Raw genomic sequence first — 16,040 nt, 5'->3', positions numbered from 1 at the left:
CAGTATGACTGGAAAGAATATGTGAAAGTGACCGTGCCTAGCAGCTTCATGCAAAGAGTTGGAGGCCTGTGTGGTAACTTTGATGGAAAGAAAGACAACGATCTCATCAACCCAGACGGCTCTGTGGCAAAAAGCATTGAGGCCTTGGGAAAGAGCTGGAGGGTACCAAACCAGAAGGATGAACAGGACTGCAAAGATGAGTGCACTGGCGACTGTGGAGGCTGCAGCTGGTGGAGGCGTACAAAGGCTGATGTGTTCTGTGGTGTCATGACCCCAATTCTAGATCTTTCGTTCAAGGACTGTAATGCAGTCATTGAGTCACACATCATCTTTGACATGTGCAAGTTTGATTACTGTCAGGGTGGTGACATGAAGGACTACATCTGCGACATGTTGGACGTCTATACAGATGCCTGCCAAAGAGCTGGGGTCAAGGTCCATGACTGGAGACACCTTTCTCACTGTCGTAAGTAGCCATAAGATCATTAAAAGTAGCACCTGAGCAATGATAGCTCATCAGAGTTGTATTTATAAATGTGATGTCTACATGAAATGCACTTGAGATGCCAGTGTCTGAGCAGATGGTTTAAAAGCATCTATCTTCCCTTCAGCAACTCCTGCATGTCCAGAGCACAGCCACTTTGAGTACTGTGGGAATGCCTGTCCAGCAACTTGTGAAGATCCGTCTGCTCCATCTTCATGCAAAACCCCTTGTGTCCAAACCTGCACTTGTGACGAAGGCTACTTCCTTAGCGGAAACAAGTGCATACGCAAGGAGGAGTGTGGCTGCCCGTATGAAGGGCGCTATCTCCAGCCTGGAGAGACCTTCTGGGGTGACGATGAGTGCACAGAAAAAATAACTTGTGCCTCAGGAAAAATTACAAGAGTGAGGTCCTCCTGTGGTCTTGGGAAGACGTGTGCTGTGAAGAAAGGCGTTCGTTCCTGCCAAGCTGTTAAATCCGCTGTCTGCACTATCTCGGGTGACCCTCACTACAGCACCTTTGACCGTGTGAAGTACGACTTCATGGGAACCTGCACCTACACAGCCGCTGAGGGCTGCCATCTTGATGGTACTGACCTCACCCCCTTTACTGTTGTGGTGGAGAATGAGAAATGGTACGCCATGTCAAAACATCCCAAAGTGTCTGTGGCCAAGCTGGTGGCTGTGACCGTTGATGGTAACACCATAGTCCTGCGCAGGAATCAGGTTGGACTGGTCATGGTGAGTACATCTAGCAAATTATACTTTGCTTCAGTTTGCAAGGGACCAGTAACATCATATCTACATGTACAAGGGAAAAACCCAACTTACCAGAACAAGAACTTCCATGGGTCCACTATCCTATTTTAGAAAATATCACTGTCCTTCTAGACATTTTTTCTGTCGATAAGATATGTATTTGACAGTTGTTTTCTAAAAGCAATTATTATTATTTTCAACAGGTGAATGGAGCCATTATGAACCTCCCCGTGAGCCTTAATGAAGGACAGGTTACCATCCAGCAAATTGGTACCAATGATGTAATCTCAACTGACTTTGGGTTGAAAGTGACCTATGACTTGGTGTACCACGTCACTGTCACAGTTCCTGATACTTACGCTGGCAAGACCTGCGGTCTCTGTGGCAACTTCAACGGCAAAACAGACGACGACCTCCAGCTCCCTGATGGCAAAATAACCAAAGATGTGACAGCTTTTGGGTCCTCATGGAAAGTTGGTGTGCCTGGTGTAGTTTGTGAGAATGGTTGCGAAGGTGACAATTGTCCCAAATGTCCAGCAGCCGTAAAGGCTGTGGTCGAATCTGACTGCTCCATCATCACTGACCCCAATGGACCCTTTGCAGCATGTCACGCTGTTATTGACCCTGCATCCTACTTCCGAGATTGTGTCTATGATGTTTGTGTGGCAGAGAGAATCCAGATGCTTTGCCACAGCATTAATGCCTATGTCATTGACTGCCAAGATGTTGGAGTTAAGGTCTTGAACTGGAGGACGCCCAGCCTATGTCGTATGTATTGCACAGTTATGTTATTTTTTATTTTAAAAGATACCTCCTCTTTATTCAATTTGACACATTATCCCGTTCATTATCATATTTGTCCTAGCGAAGAGTTTACTGCATCTCTCATGTTGTCTTCCTTTCTCTCCGTATTATCACCTTAAGCCCTGACCTGCCCAACAAACAGCCATTACAGCATCAGTGCTTCGTCCTGTGCGACCCCATGTCCTGGGCTTACGAGCGTCACCTGTGCTGATGTGAGTGCTGAGGGATGTGCCTGCAACATCGGCTATTACTTCAATGGAACAGGTTGCGTTCCACAGGACGAGTGCAGCTGCTACATCAACGGAAAGACCCTCAAGGTGAGACCCTTGAAAAGCGCGCCATCAATGACCAGTATTACTACTACAAAAAAAATATTTTAGTAACTAACAGTGAATATATTCATGTGTTAGTATGACTAAAAAAACAATATATTTATTGATTTTTTTCCCTCAGATTGGAGAGACAGTGGTGGCCGATGACTGCTCTGCCAAATATGTTTGTCCTAAATCTGGAAACGGCCATACCGAATCCATGTCTTGTACCATTGATGAGACCTGTGAGATCAAGAACGGCATCCGTGGATGCTATGCCAAGAAATGCGTTATGGGAAATAATGGGGTCATCACCACCTTTAATGGGAGAGCAAGAGATGTACCAAACATCGGGGTGTTTGATCTGGTGACAATCTGTGACTCCAATGCAGAGGGGCGGTTCCGGGTCTTGATGGACCTGCAGGCCTGTGGGCCGACCGGCCCGGTGATTGCTGTGGGCATCATTGCCTTCTTTGAAGGTGCAAATGTCAATGTCAACAGCGAGTTTGACACCTGGGTGAGTCTATTGGAAATATCAGAAAGCCAGGAGTTGGGGGGCGCTGTGGCGCAGCATGCTACAGCGCCCATACCATTTACGGGTCCGAGTGCCCATGGGGACCCAGGTTCGAATCCGGCCTGCGGTCATATCCCAATCCCACCCCATCTCTCTCCCACTTGTTTCCTGTCTACCTCTTCACTGTCCTATACTAATAAAGGCAAAAAGGCCAAAAAAATATACTTAAAAAAAAAAATAAAATAAAATAAAAAAAAAATAAAAAAAAAAAGAAAGCCAGGAGTTGATGTGCGAATCCATGTGGTGCCTTGGTGCTCCTCCCCTATGAAATGTGTCATTCCCAGAGATGCCAGCCTCTTTGTAGGGTTCTGGATTTATTGTACTGAGGTAAAATGATACAACAGAACTTTTGTCTGGCCTTTTTAGCCCCATATTTCTTGGAATTTGTTTTGGTGTGGACACACTCTACAGGGATTCATGCAGGGCTTGTGTTAAAACTCATAGGGACCCTGAAGACTATAGCCTATTATCCTAGACTGATCACATTTTCATTTTTTTACAGGTTAATGGATGGAAGGTATCTCTGCCCTTCCAGATGGAAAACGGATTGATCATTCAAGTAATAAACGACCAGCTGGTGATCGAGAAGAAGTCTGCTGTTGTTGTGTCTTACAGTCGGTTACAGGAGATCACAGTGACCGTCAGTGAAAGTGTGGCAGAGCAACTGTGTGGAGCATGTGGAAGGCTGGCTGATAGCCTTTCAGTCTCCGTGCAGAGCACAACGTTTGAATGGTCACCAGTGCCTTTTTCAATGTGGTAAGTTGACATCATGTGCACCCAGTGGCGGACTCAGACTTTTTGAAGGACAAGGCGAAAACACAAATGGGCCCCAACCACATGCCATAAGCTATGATGTATCAAACACAAATGGGCCCCATGCAATAAGCTATGATGTATCAAGCATGGACAGAGTATGAGCCACTGGGCCCCAGAGCAGAAACATGAAAATATGACAAGCATGACTGTCACGCATAGCATGACCTGTGTTATTTGATTGAGGCGCCTCATTCAAGTATCAGTCATGAATAACATAACTCACTGTATATGATTTAGGGGTTCAATTAAGACATATCATAGCCCATGTTATTTGACTGAGGGGTCCTATTAAGATATCGGGGGGTGGAGAACTTTGTAAGGACTTCACGCAGAGGCTGGGTGACCTCCCCTAGATTCTGGCAGCTAAATGTTCCGTTTTTGGGTAATTTGAAGCAGAAACAGTGAGGATATGACTTCCTAGAGAAATTCATACGCATAGTTTTTACCTTCCCTTTGAGGGCACATGGTAAGGAAGACCATAGGGCACTACTGTACAGTACATCTCATTATACTGGGATCTATTCCTTTCCAGTGCAAGGGCACGTCATAGTGCCTCAGTGCTATCTATGAGGGCACTTCATTACTTTTTCCCCCCTCCATCATAAAGGCACCTGTAGGGAACCTCCACTTTATCCCATTGTAAGAAAACCCAGCACATATTTTCTACTGCAAGGTCGTCCATTAAGAAACTTCCCTAAATTGATGCCAGTTACTAGGGACACCACATGGATTTATTCACTTCACTTTCTAAGAAAACATGATTTTGTGTTTTATTGGAGCACCAAATAGCTTGTCTTGTTTGTATAGATGCTTAACACATTCAAAGTTAAAGGGCATGAACAAAAGTCTGTTCATTCATGTCAATAATGAATTATTTTCCCCTCGATTTTCAGCCCACAATGAAGAATCACAGAACCAACCAAGAATTCAACGTGAGGATGCCAAATAAGCTGACATCTCCAACTGAGTTGAAGATTAACCAGTGATGTTCCTTACGTACACTAATAAGTTAAAATAGATAGAATGGTGCAAAACTCTGAACTGCTATATCTGTTATCATCAGTTACAAAGGTTGCTGACTCTGTATTCCATTTTCGGTATATGACTAATGTTTTCAATAAAGCAGTGCATCATCCAGAAGCAATGTCTTGAGTAAACTAGTGGAATTCTTACAAAAATAACAAAAACATATTGAGGTCCAGACCAAGTTTTGAGCAGCTGTATCTACATACAGCTCTGCTAGCCCACTCTCTTACGACACTTTCTGCTAAGATAGTAAAATATCCATTGTTTACACCCCCCTCAACGCTGTGGTATATTACTGTGTGCACCAGTTGCTTGCAAGCACTGAATATCAGAATATCCATACCATCCACTGTTCTCCCCTTCTAACTCTTGCCATATGCTGTAATGGAATATACTGGCAGGCACAGAGATTAAAGGGGTTTTATTTTCAAGAATATCCACATGATACAGTACATTCCCCTTCTACCACTTTACTGCAGAAGTCTACTGGATGTTTGGTGGTGCCTCCAATATGTTGGAGAGGAACCTGAAGTTCTTTCGCTTATTACGAGTAGGTTCCAGTAACATTTCACTTAATATAAATTAACATTGTCACTTTGGACAAATGTGTCTGAAGTGAAATATAAATAAGAAAATTCTTCTGTAACTTTTGCATGTAAGATTTTGTTGGGGTGCCAATAACTGTGAGCAACATGATTTTGTTAAAAAAGAAAAAATATTTATTCTTTATGAGCTTTTCCTTTTTTCTAAGGACAAATGCTTCCCTTCAAGGTCACATTTTCCTCTTTGTTTTCATTGTGAAATTGCAGTTTATTTTTTTAAATACCGTTTTTAGTTAACTGCAATCATTCTGGAGGGTACTGTACACATAGAAACCTACATAACAAATAGCCTACTTCTGGAAATTGATCTAATGCCTTAATTTAAAAAATGAGGGGAAATCCAACCTTTAAGGACACCAATTTTCTTTGTGAAGTAATAATGTATCATAAATAAAGAAATGTTCTTCCTTAAAATACAGAGGCCATAATTATACTGTACATACCTCAAAGTAATGTTTAGCTACTGAACCTCATTGTGAAAACCCACATGTTTAGCTGCTACCAAGTAATGTTCATTTGTCACCTATTTTTCATTTAGTCGTAGTCTTAGTCATGTGACGAAATGTTCTTTTTAATCTTCTTAGTCATATTTAGTCATTTAAATATCATTTTTGTCAGTCTAGTTTTAGTCGACAAAAAGTTTCATCATTTTAATCTCGTTTTAGTCAAAAGAAAACTCAAGGTATCTTAGTCAAGTTTTAGTCAAAGCATTTTAGTCTTTTTTGTATAACAAATTACTTTTGAACAGGCTACTATTTCAGTCAAAAATAGTGACAGTCAGCTATGTGTTTCTTTTGTCCACAGCAGTCCCAAAGTAGGCCTACGAATGTTTTAATCTGCTACATTAGATGGCGCTATGCGCCTAAACGCCATACAGCCCCAAACATTTCCATATTAGTTTCATTAGCTTTCTTGCTAGCGAACTTTGCATCAGAGGAGGCTTCTATAAGACTACAGGTGAAGCAGTGCTTCACCAAAAAAAAGGAAAAAAAAAAAAAAAAAAAAAAATCTACACAATCTTACAATAGTCCCATTTTCAGTACTAAGGCTGAATCCCAATACTCTATCTTTCCCTGAAATCAATTATTTGAGTGACAACAGCGCCATCCCTGCACCCGCGGCGGAACAGACCATTACAGTGAATCAGACGATTTTCTTGCTTCACTACCATCGATATCTTTCCCCATTGACTTCAATGTAAATCGAGTGAAACCCCCCGCGGCTCGTGGATTTTTTCGTTTTCAATTGATTCCTATGGCAGATAAGTCCCACCCGTGAAGCAGTGACCGATAGGGTAGAATATTGCACTTCCGTCACTTGAATATGATTGACACATCACTCTGGCCGGTCACCGACTTCATTAGGCATCTAACGTTTTACTGTCTATGCTATCGTTCAGTCTGACTTTGACAACCTTTACTGGTGACGACTTCAGAGCTTCACAATAAAAAAACGTATAACAATTGTTGAACATTTATTTTATAAGATACATCTTTATTTTTCTGTGTGGTGAGGATTTTGTTATTTAGGATTAGAGTTTTTTGGTATTCATTTCTTTTGTTTTCTAACATCATTTGATAATTGTTAAGAGCCTTACAGGCTTGGAGGGAAGTTTGCTAGAGGGCAACAGCTAGCTTGCTAGGGGGGTAGCTAGCTAGTCCTTCCCGCTGCAATCAGTCGCTAGCTCCAGTCCAAGATGGATCCGACCAACGGTGATGATGGGGGGATGAACATCGTAGACTGCATCTTGCAGGATTCTTTTCAGTCATTTTCGTATGAGGACAAGTTGCGAGTGAAGGCAGAGGGCAGACCAAAACCTCCAGTGAAAATTACACAACTCGTTGGTGCTACGGTAAGGAGAAATTTCAATTGCTCCATGTATGATAAGGTCAACTGGCTAACAGGGAGTTTACTGAAAAACCGCCTTTACTGTTGGCCCTGTATCATGTTTAAGACAGCTGTTGTGGGTGAGGGCTGTTCAACGTTTGCCAGGGACGGATTTTATGATTTGAGAAATCTTAGTCGATCGATTAAAATTCACGAGAAGTCAAAGGATCATATCTGGGCTGCTGGCCAGTTAAGTCTTTTGGGCAGAGTGAGAATCGATGCTCAAATCAACGAAGGTGTTCGTATCCAGCTAACACAGCACAATGAGAATGTGAGGAAGAACCGTGAAGTTCTGCGAAGGTTGATTGATACAACTTCGCTTTTGGGTCGCCAGGAGCTTTCTTTTAGAGGGCATGATGAAAGTGCAGATTCTGACAATAAAGGCAACTACAGAGAGTTTGCTGATGTGTTCGCCCGTTATGACGAGGTCTTGTCTTCCCATTTGGCGTCATCTACGGTTTTTTCGGGGATGTCAAAGACGATTCAGAACGATCTGATTGAATCTGTCTCGGCTGTCATCCTGGAGGAGATTAAACGCGAAATAGACAACGCACCGTTTTTCTCGTGGCAGGTTGATGAGACTACCGATATTTCATGTAGTGCGCAGCTGTCCATTATCGTGAGATTTGTTGATGCTGCTGGGGTGATCAAGGAACGTTTTCTCGGATTCTTTGACGTGTCAGATGGCAGAGATGCACAGTCTATTTTTAACTTTTTAGACCGTGAAATGGCAGTTTATGATTACAGAAACAAACTTGTTGGTCAAACATATGATGGAGCAGCTGTCATGGCATCATCTCTTAATGGCTTACAGGCCAAAGTAAAAGCTGTTGCTCCTTACGCGCAGTTTGTTCACTGTTATGCTCACCGGCTCAATCTTGTGCTCAGTCAAGGTGCAAAGTGTATCCGAGAGGCAAGAGTTTTCTTTGGTAATTTGTCTGGCTTCTCAACATTTTTCAGCAAGTCAACTAAGAGAACGATGTATTTGGAGGAGAGTGACTGTCCCCGCCTTCCTAGAAATGCCCCTACCCGGTGGAACTTTTCATCAAGAGTTGTTGGCACTGTTGTAAACAATTATGACAAATTACTTGACGTTTTTGACAGGATGGTTCAGAGTGGTGATGATGATGACACAGTAAAGGGAGCTGATGGATTCATCAAAGATTTGGAGGATTTTGAGTTTGTTTTCATGTTGTTGACATACAATCAGGTTCTGGCAGAAACAGATGTTGTTTTCAACATTTTACAGCACAGAGCTGCAGATGTGGTTTTCTGCAAAGCACGGGTTAATGCTCTTCAGTCCTTTATCACAGAGAAGACCTCAGAGGTCTCGTTTTGCGCCATCTACGAAAGGGCTGTCGATATGACCTATGATCCGGTACAGAATCCAAGGAAAAGACGCCGTGGTCCAGCTTTGCAAGACCCAAAAGAGCGTTACAGAGGAGTGTACATGGCTGTGTTGAATAAACTCATTGATCAAATCACAACACGCTTTGCAAACATTGAGAACCAGGGTTTTCTTCAGCTGCTCAATTCAGCTGCATTTCAAGAAATGTCAGTTACCTTTCCAACTGAGGCATTCGACTGCTTGTTGAGGGGATATGGCCAGTTGTTTGAATCAGACAGATTGAAGGCAGAGTTGCAAGTTCTCTATTCAGACAGGGATTTTCACACTGGAAAGGACAAGCTTTGTGACTTCATTGCATTTTTCAAGCAGGGTGGACTTGACAAAGTCATGACAGAGGTGTATAGGCTAATGTGCTTAATTGCTACGATAGGAGTGACATCTGCTGGTGTGGAGAGAAGTTTTTCATGTCTAAAACGTCTTAAAACGTACACACGCAATACCATAGGACAGGAGCGTCTGCGGAACTTGGCATTTGTTGCAATTGAAAGGAGAACAGTTAAGTCCTTAGAAGGAACTCCCATCTGGTATGAAAGAGTGACTGACCACTTTGCCAAGAAGACCAGGAGGGCAGAATTTAACTTCAAGTAATGAGAGAAGTTTGGTGTGTTTTCTTGTGGCCTTGCGAGGTGGTTACTTCACTTAAGCTTTTAAATGTTAAGGTTAGCTAACTGGTTTATTGTTTTGTGTTTGTGACCGACAGTGCTTAGGTCGATGGTGTTTTTTTAGGGTTATGGTTCAGTCCACGACAACGGGACAGCCAGACCATGCCTAGGTTGGATATTATATTTGGATATTTAGAATATTTTGAATTATTTTTTTTATTATTTATTACCTTTTTCCTCCTCACTCACACACACACACACACACCTGACTGCCCTCCTACCCCACCTTAACCTACAGTAACTCCCCACATACTCAGCACACTGGTCACCCCCCTAACACACACACACTCTGCCCCTTACCAGCATCTTATTACGCCTGGCCACATACATATACAACACACTGCCCCCCACCTCTGAATCATCAGTATGCCACTGCCCCCCACACACAGCACACTGCTCCCCCCAACACACACACACACACACACACACACACACAGACACACACACTGCCCCCTTACCAGCATCTTTAACCACATACATACAACACACTGCCCCCCCCACACAAATGCACACTTCCCCGACACACATACACTGCCCCACTACAACTGCCCCCCCACCTCTGAATCATCAGTATGCCACTGCCCCCCCACACACAGCACACTGCTCCCCCCAACACACACACACACTGCCCCCTTACCAGCATCTTTAACCACATACAACACACTGCCCCCCCACACAAATGCACACTTCCCCGACACACATACACTGCCCCACTACAACTGCCCCCCACCTCTGAATCATCAGTATGCCACTGCCCCCCCACACACAGCACACTGCTCCCCCCAACACACACACACACACACAGACACACACACTGCCCCCTTACCAGCGTCTTTAAGCCACATATACAACACACTGCCCCCCCCCCACACACACACAAATGCACACTTCCCCGACACACATACACTGCCCCACTACAACTCCTCTTCTCCTCTCTCCCTCTCTCTCTTACCTCCTCTCTCCCTCTACAACTCCTCTTCTCCTCTCTCCCTCTGTCTCTCTCAACTCTCACTCTCACCTCTTCTCAGGGTGTCCGTGGGGTCTTAAAAAGTCTAAAATTACACATTTTCAATTTTAGGCCTAAAAAAGTCTAAAATATAGAGATATTTTGCACTGTAAGTCTAAAATTGAGTTTGAGTAATTTAAGACCTACGTTTCAATGCAAAATATCGACAAAGGATTAATGTTTTTTTGTTTTGTTTTACGTCCTTTTCCACGCCGTTCTGTTTTTTTCTTTTTCTGTTATGGTCCGTGTAGTTCTACATGACATGTTGCTGTTAGTGGAACGTAATAATAAAACTATAGATGTGAAACGGAAATGTACTGTCGTCACAGGATGCAGGATGATGACCGGATGATGGTTTAGACCCATGATGGTCTAAAAAAGGTCTAAAAAAGTCTAAAATTGCACTTGTTAAAACCTGCAGACACCCTGTCTTCTCCCTGTCTTGTCATTCAACTCCCTCTGCTCCCCCTCTCTCAACTCTCCCTCTCTGCCTTTGTCTCTCTATAGTGTAACATTATATATTACCATTGGGTTAGGTCCTTGAGTCGGGGATCTGTCCGAGGTTTCTTCCTATGTGTGTGAATGTTTAACACTCTCTAACAGAGAATACATCAGAATGCAGTACAGCAGGAACAGTTTAGGGAAAGAAAAATGGTAGGCTGGATGTCTTTCTTTTCCAGTTGTTACCCAGGGGCAGGGGTTAGGTGCGCGCCCGTTTTGGGCGATGGTTGATGGGGTTTGCTTCACCAAAAATTTTGACCACCAGCCGCCACTGCTTTGCATCATCAGTGTAACTAGTTAAATAGTTGACGTTACTTGCTGAATATATTCGTATGGATATTCTGAGGGATGTTGATTTGTATATGTATGAGAGAAGCTGCAACTTATGAATATGTCGTGTTGTGGCATTGTAGTTAGCTTGCTAACTCTGGCAGAAATCTCCGGTGTGCTTGCATGTAGTTTGTTGTTGCAGCAACAGTGTGTAGCCTAGCCTAGCAGCTACAGGAAAGCTAATGTGCATGAAGCTCATTTGGACTATTTTGAACGCTTAACAGGTAGATATTCTGCCTTCTCATTTTGTGGACGAAAACAAAGAGAGATTTTATCTTAGTTTTTATATCATGCAAAACATTTTAGTCTCGTATTTTTTCGTCAACAGTAATGCATTTTATTATAGTCTTACTGTGCATTCACACCGAAACCGTCAAAAGAGTCAAAATCGCTGGTGAAGCTCATAGCCCGACGCTCAACTCAGTTCAGCCTTGAAAGCTTCAAAGCCAAGACGTGAAACATTCGAACCAACTACAAGCAGCAATCCTGCGAGTTTGACATTCTAATTGGTTGACGCCGAACCGTGTCACAGCTAATTACCATAAAGTTAACTGAGGCTCAACTTTATTTTGACGCCCGTGAAGCTCATGAAGCCACGCTCACGCCCGGAACGCTTTTGAAGCCGGTAACGCCGACTCTCCATAGGAAATGAATGATTTCCGGCGCTCTTGAAGCTTTTGAAGCTCTTGGTGTGAACGCACAGTTAGTGTTTCAGGACATTGGTTCAGTCTCGTCATCATCTCGTCTTTGTCTCGGAAAAAAGGTCGTTGATGAACATATTTTCTTGTCTCGTCTGACGAAATTAATCAATCTGTGGAATACTGACAACATTGCTCATATAGCAAATCAGAACAAAATATTTCAAATTGATTAAACTGGCTGTAAAGCATCTTGATGATTATTTTCAAATACCACAATATTTTGTGGCAGATGCGTGTGGCATTGGGGCCAGAGCAAATGAGTGGTACAGTAGGTAGCAAGAATGGATTGCTTGGGCACATAGCACCGGGAATACTTTTGAACGCACTGCATGATTCATAGAGTCTAATGCCCGAAAGCTCTACGAAAAGCTGGATACCTACTGAAGCTCCCGAAGGCCTACTTGTTAACGTCACTCAACCGGGCCAGCGACAGAGCGCTCTATTTGATTGTGCTGCAAGAACGTCACACATAAAATATCCTTTTACGTCATAATCGTTTGCTCATTATTTAACGCACGCGAATGGGCTGCATAAATCACTTTTGTTTTGCAGCCTAAACAACAGCTCTTGCTCATCTAGCGTGAAACATTAAGCAATTTACTCAGAGCCAATGGACAAGGATTCGCCTTGGAGTAGGGATCCAATCCCTCTCCCAAAGGGCCCACCACGCTTCCTCCCAGAGCTATCCCAGGCTGAGACAAACGATGCACCAAAATCGAACCGAATTCAATTTAAAGGGCGCCCATCTGACGTTCGTGTGCATAATATTAATTCTCCTTGCCCCGAGCCCGTGCAGTTCCCTCGTATACGTGGCCAATCAGATCAGGTTCCAATTGAGGAGATTGTAAAATCAGGGCCTGTGAGGAAATCCAGAGGCCTGCAGCCTCCAGTCCTCCCCAACCCTGACTTCCGCCAGCAGCGGCCGAAGACCAGCAGGACGAGATGGCCCCAGCCGGCACCACGCCTGCTGGAGCGGCGGGCGGAGATGCAGCAACGTGCAGACGTAGAGAGAGCCTGTACACCCGCTCTCCCCACTCTGCACCCCGAGGCTGCATTGAGGCAGGGACATCGGTGTGCCAGGATCGTGGGGACTGAAGACAAGCAACATCAGGAGCTGGGTGCAGTAGGCCTACTCCCAAAGATTCCCAACTGCGCACCGGCTGCCCCCAGCGTCCCCCGCCCACCTACCGGCGTCCCCCGCCCCCCTACCGGCATCCCCCACCGAGGTCGCCGCTGTGTCAAGCGGTGATCTCGGGGTACTCCACCACCCCCACCCCCCACCCTCACCCCACAACCCCCCCCCCCACCCCCACCCTCACAACCCCCCACCCCCTTCAGTTGGTCCAGCGCACCCCTCTGACAGTGACCTCTCACCTTTAGGTGTGAAGGATTCTCCCATCAGAGGGGATGCAGCAAGAGGTAGGGTAGAGTGCAGAACAATTAGGCATCACTCCCTTCAGGTATCAGTATAATATTTCTTTATATTGTGTGGTCTGTCTTGCTGTCATATCATTCTTCAATTTGTGAACAGATTGGGTGGAGGAGGGAGGAGGAAGAGTGTAGGCTGCCGCTGCTCAAGTCTCTTACTGCTTTTGATAGTTTTTTTAGCTTTTAACTCTGTAGCACTTTGAGATCATTGATTTGATGTAAAGTGGAATATAAATAAAATGTATTATTATTATCATTATTTTGTTGTGATCTCCAGCGCAGACCCTCGAGTGGACTGTGAAGCCAACTGAAGAGGGTGAAGGAGAGAGGTGTATGTCGGCGGGGGTCAGGAGAAGGACAGGTGAGTCTCATCACATTGGCTGAGTTAGTGACTGTCAAGTTTGTTTGCTTGTGAAGTTTTTATAATGAGACCTCTCTTTCTGCAGTCACCAACAGACCCCCATCTACTCACCATCAGAAGGACACACACATGGGACCCATGGAACGTAGAGAGTCTGTGCACCTGTTGCCCCCTCTCAGCAACAAGGACATCAGTGTGCCAGGCTAGTGAGTGCTGAAGATCTCCAGCCACATCAGGAGCTCGGTGCAGTGTTCCCCAACATTTCCATCTGTACTCCGACTACTCCACCATGAAAACCGGAATCCCCTATGGAGTGATGTCCGTGGACTCCCCCACCCCACACCCCACTATACACAATAGATGGCATCTATTCCCCAAATTCCCCTTTTACCTAAATAAAGTCTCATCAAGCATTATTCAGCATCTCTATATTATGTATAGCCATTGATAAAGACCAACGTGGTGCGTGGCAGTACTGCTGGTGGTCCGTGACATACCTAAAAGTTACGACCATAACCCCGGTTCTCTGATAGCATGAGTGAGGTATCTTACCATTCAACACGCCCCCTCGCAGGTTTCCCAGAAGCCAAATGTCATTACACCCCTTATAAGTCACAACAACATCATTGCCTCAGTCTAGCTAACCAACCTCTTCTCGCCACCGGCAAGGAGGGTGCTCTGGTCAGATACCTCACTCATGCTATCAGAGAACCGGGTTAGGAAAGATAGGAAAAGATTAAGAAGGAAAGATTAGGGCTAGGAAAGATAAAGTCTTATTCAGAATGGACTGTCTTCTGTCTTATACAGAATGGCTTGTCTCCAAAGAAATGTGATTCACTGTTAAATACATGAATTTGTTTATATTACAGTGGAGGAATGTTTGATCAGGCCCTTTCACATATCAAACATTTCACTTAGATTTTCTCATTTTCCTAGATCCCTGAAGAGCTTGAGTCTCACTACGGTCTGATAAAGGCTGGTGGTTTCCAGATGTATGCAAGCAGACGAGCAGGGTCAAACATTATGTGGATCTTATGAAACACTAGCTGAGCCTTCTCCAGAAATGGGTACAGCTCTCAATTGCATATTATTACAGTGGTTGGATATTGTGTTACCTGAATTAATATGTTAAACTTTGTTGACATTACATTTTTCCATATCAGTTATTATTGCAATTCACACCTTGGGGCAACTGAGATTCTGTGTGTGTGATTGATTATTGTGTGTCTGTACTGTGACGTGCAGCAGCAAGGGTCAAGGGTCACAGACGTGTGTGTGAGCAGCTCTTCCAGACGAGTTTGGTGTCATGGAGGCTCTCAAGCTCCCGATGCTAGCCTGTGCCATGGAATTGCACACAGCCATGCAGAGGGGCAAAGACGTGCCACTCTTCTGCTGGCTGCTATTCTCCTACTACACCTCCTCGTGCCCGCGCAAGGGGGCAGGCATATTCCCGGAAGTAGAAACACGAAATGAGCTTGTGATCAACGCTCTGCTAACTCCCTTGGACGGCCATAGATTTCAGATTTTTTTGCGATCCCATAACTTCATGTAACATGTGCCCTTTGTCTCACTTATAGCTTCTGTGTATTCTATATAGGGTACCGAAGGCAAAATTAATTCACTTGTTCCCCGTATATTACGTAAAGAAGTATTTTAGCATGTCGGTTGTAGGGAAGCTAACGTTCGAGGGGAGATTCCCCGTAATGTTTGGATAAGAAGCTGAGTGAGCCTGCACGAAAACCATGACGGAAAGTCATTCGCAAGATCAGTGAAAATGCGTGTAGCCTATGGTAGCCTACTGTTTGATAGGGTAAAGCATTACCTAGAGGCAAGTAAACATAATCATAATATTAAAAACGAACGTTAACAATTTCAGAGGTTTTCGATCTATCAGACGAGTTACAGCAGGCTAACGTCACGAAGTGAGTACGAGTCTGCGCAGTACGACGGAAAGTAAACGGAATTTTGTTTCAGCGCCCTTCCGTCGAGAACAACGGAGTCTGTTTGTCCATTAGGTCTATGGGCCAGCCCCCTGGTAGTCTACTGTCAGTTTCTCTGGCTTTAAGCATAGCCTACAATCTCTCTGAAGACTACGTATCCTGTTAAACTGCTTCCTCTGTCCACAACTATTTTAAAATAAAAGTCCTCACAGCAATAATACACTATTAAATCATTTAACCATTGAAACTACTAAATTTTTGAACTGTTCAACCATTCCAACTGACAGTTATCATCAACTATGCCTCCAGTCAACTACATGAAACCTCCATGTACCTAGCAACTAACATAGCAACCATTAAAATTAAGCTTTTATGACAGTTTCCATAGCAACCAACATGATTATACTACAGTAACTTATTTATTTCTGATAATGGCCATCATG

At 44.1% G+C, this 16,040-nt stretch overlaps 1 protein-coding gene across 1 annotated transcript; it reads left to right on the top strand.

Annotated features, from left to right (window-relative positions):
- Window positions 1-1,885: 1,885 nt before the first annotated feature.
- On the top strand, window positions 1,886-4,773 carry LOC134072427 (IgGFc-binding protein-like). The gene is made up of 5 exons (XM_062529118.1): window positions 1,886-2,008; window positions 2,165-2,361; window positions 2,498-2,872; window positions 3,432-3,685; window positions 4,639-4,773. The coding sequence occupies exons 1-5, from the start codon at window positions 1,921-1,923 to the stop codon at window positions 4,646-4,648; spliced, it is 924 nt and encodes a 307-aa protein (XP_062385102.1). The 5' UTR covers window positions 1,886-1,920; the 3' UTR covers window positions 4,649-4,773.
- Window positions 4,774-16,040: the final 11,267 nt, after the last annotated feature.

This window comes from Sardina pilchardus, chromosome 24 (genome assembly GCF_963854185.1).
Source record: "Sardina pilchardus chromosome 24, fSarPil1.1, whole genome shotgun sequence".
NCBI lineage: Eukaryota > Metazoa > Chordata > Actinopteri > Clupeiformes > Clupeidae > Sardina > Sardina pilchardus.
Note: the sequence above shows the minus strand (reverse complement) of the source record. Positions and strands in the feature narration are given on the sequence as shown.

Bases quoted from the DNA above. Each gene is read 5' to 3' on its own strand.
- LOC134072427 (XM_062529118.1), top strand. From the start codon at position 1,921: ATGCTTTGCCACAGCATTAATGCCTATGTCATTGACTGCCAAGATGTT. The intron at 2,009-2,164 runs GTATGTATTGCA...TATCACCTTAAG, and splicing joins GAGGACGCCCAGCCTATGTC to CCCTGACCTGCCCAACAAAC. The intron at 2,873-3,431 runs GTGAGTCTATTG...ATTTTTTTACAG, and splicing joins ACAGCGAGTTTGACACCTGG to GTTAATGGATGGAAGGTATC.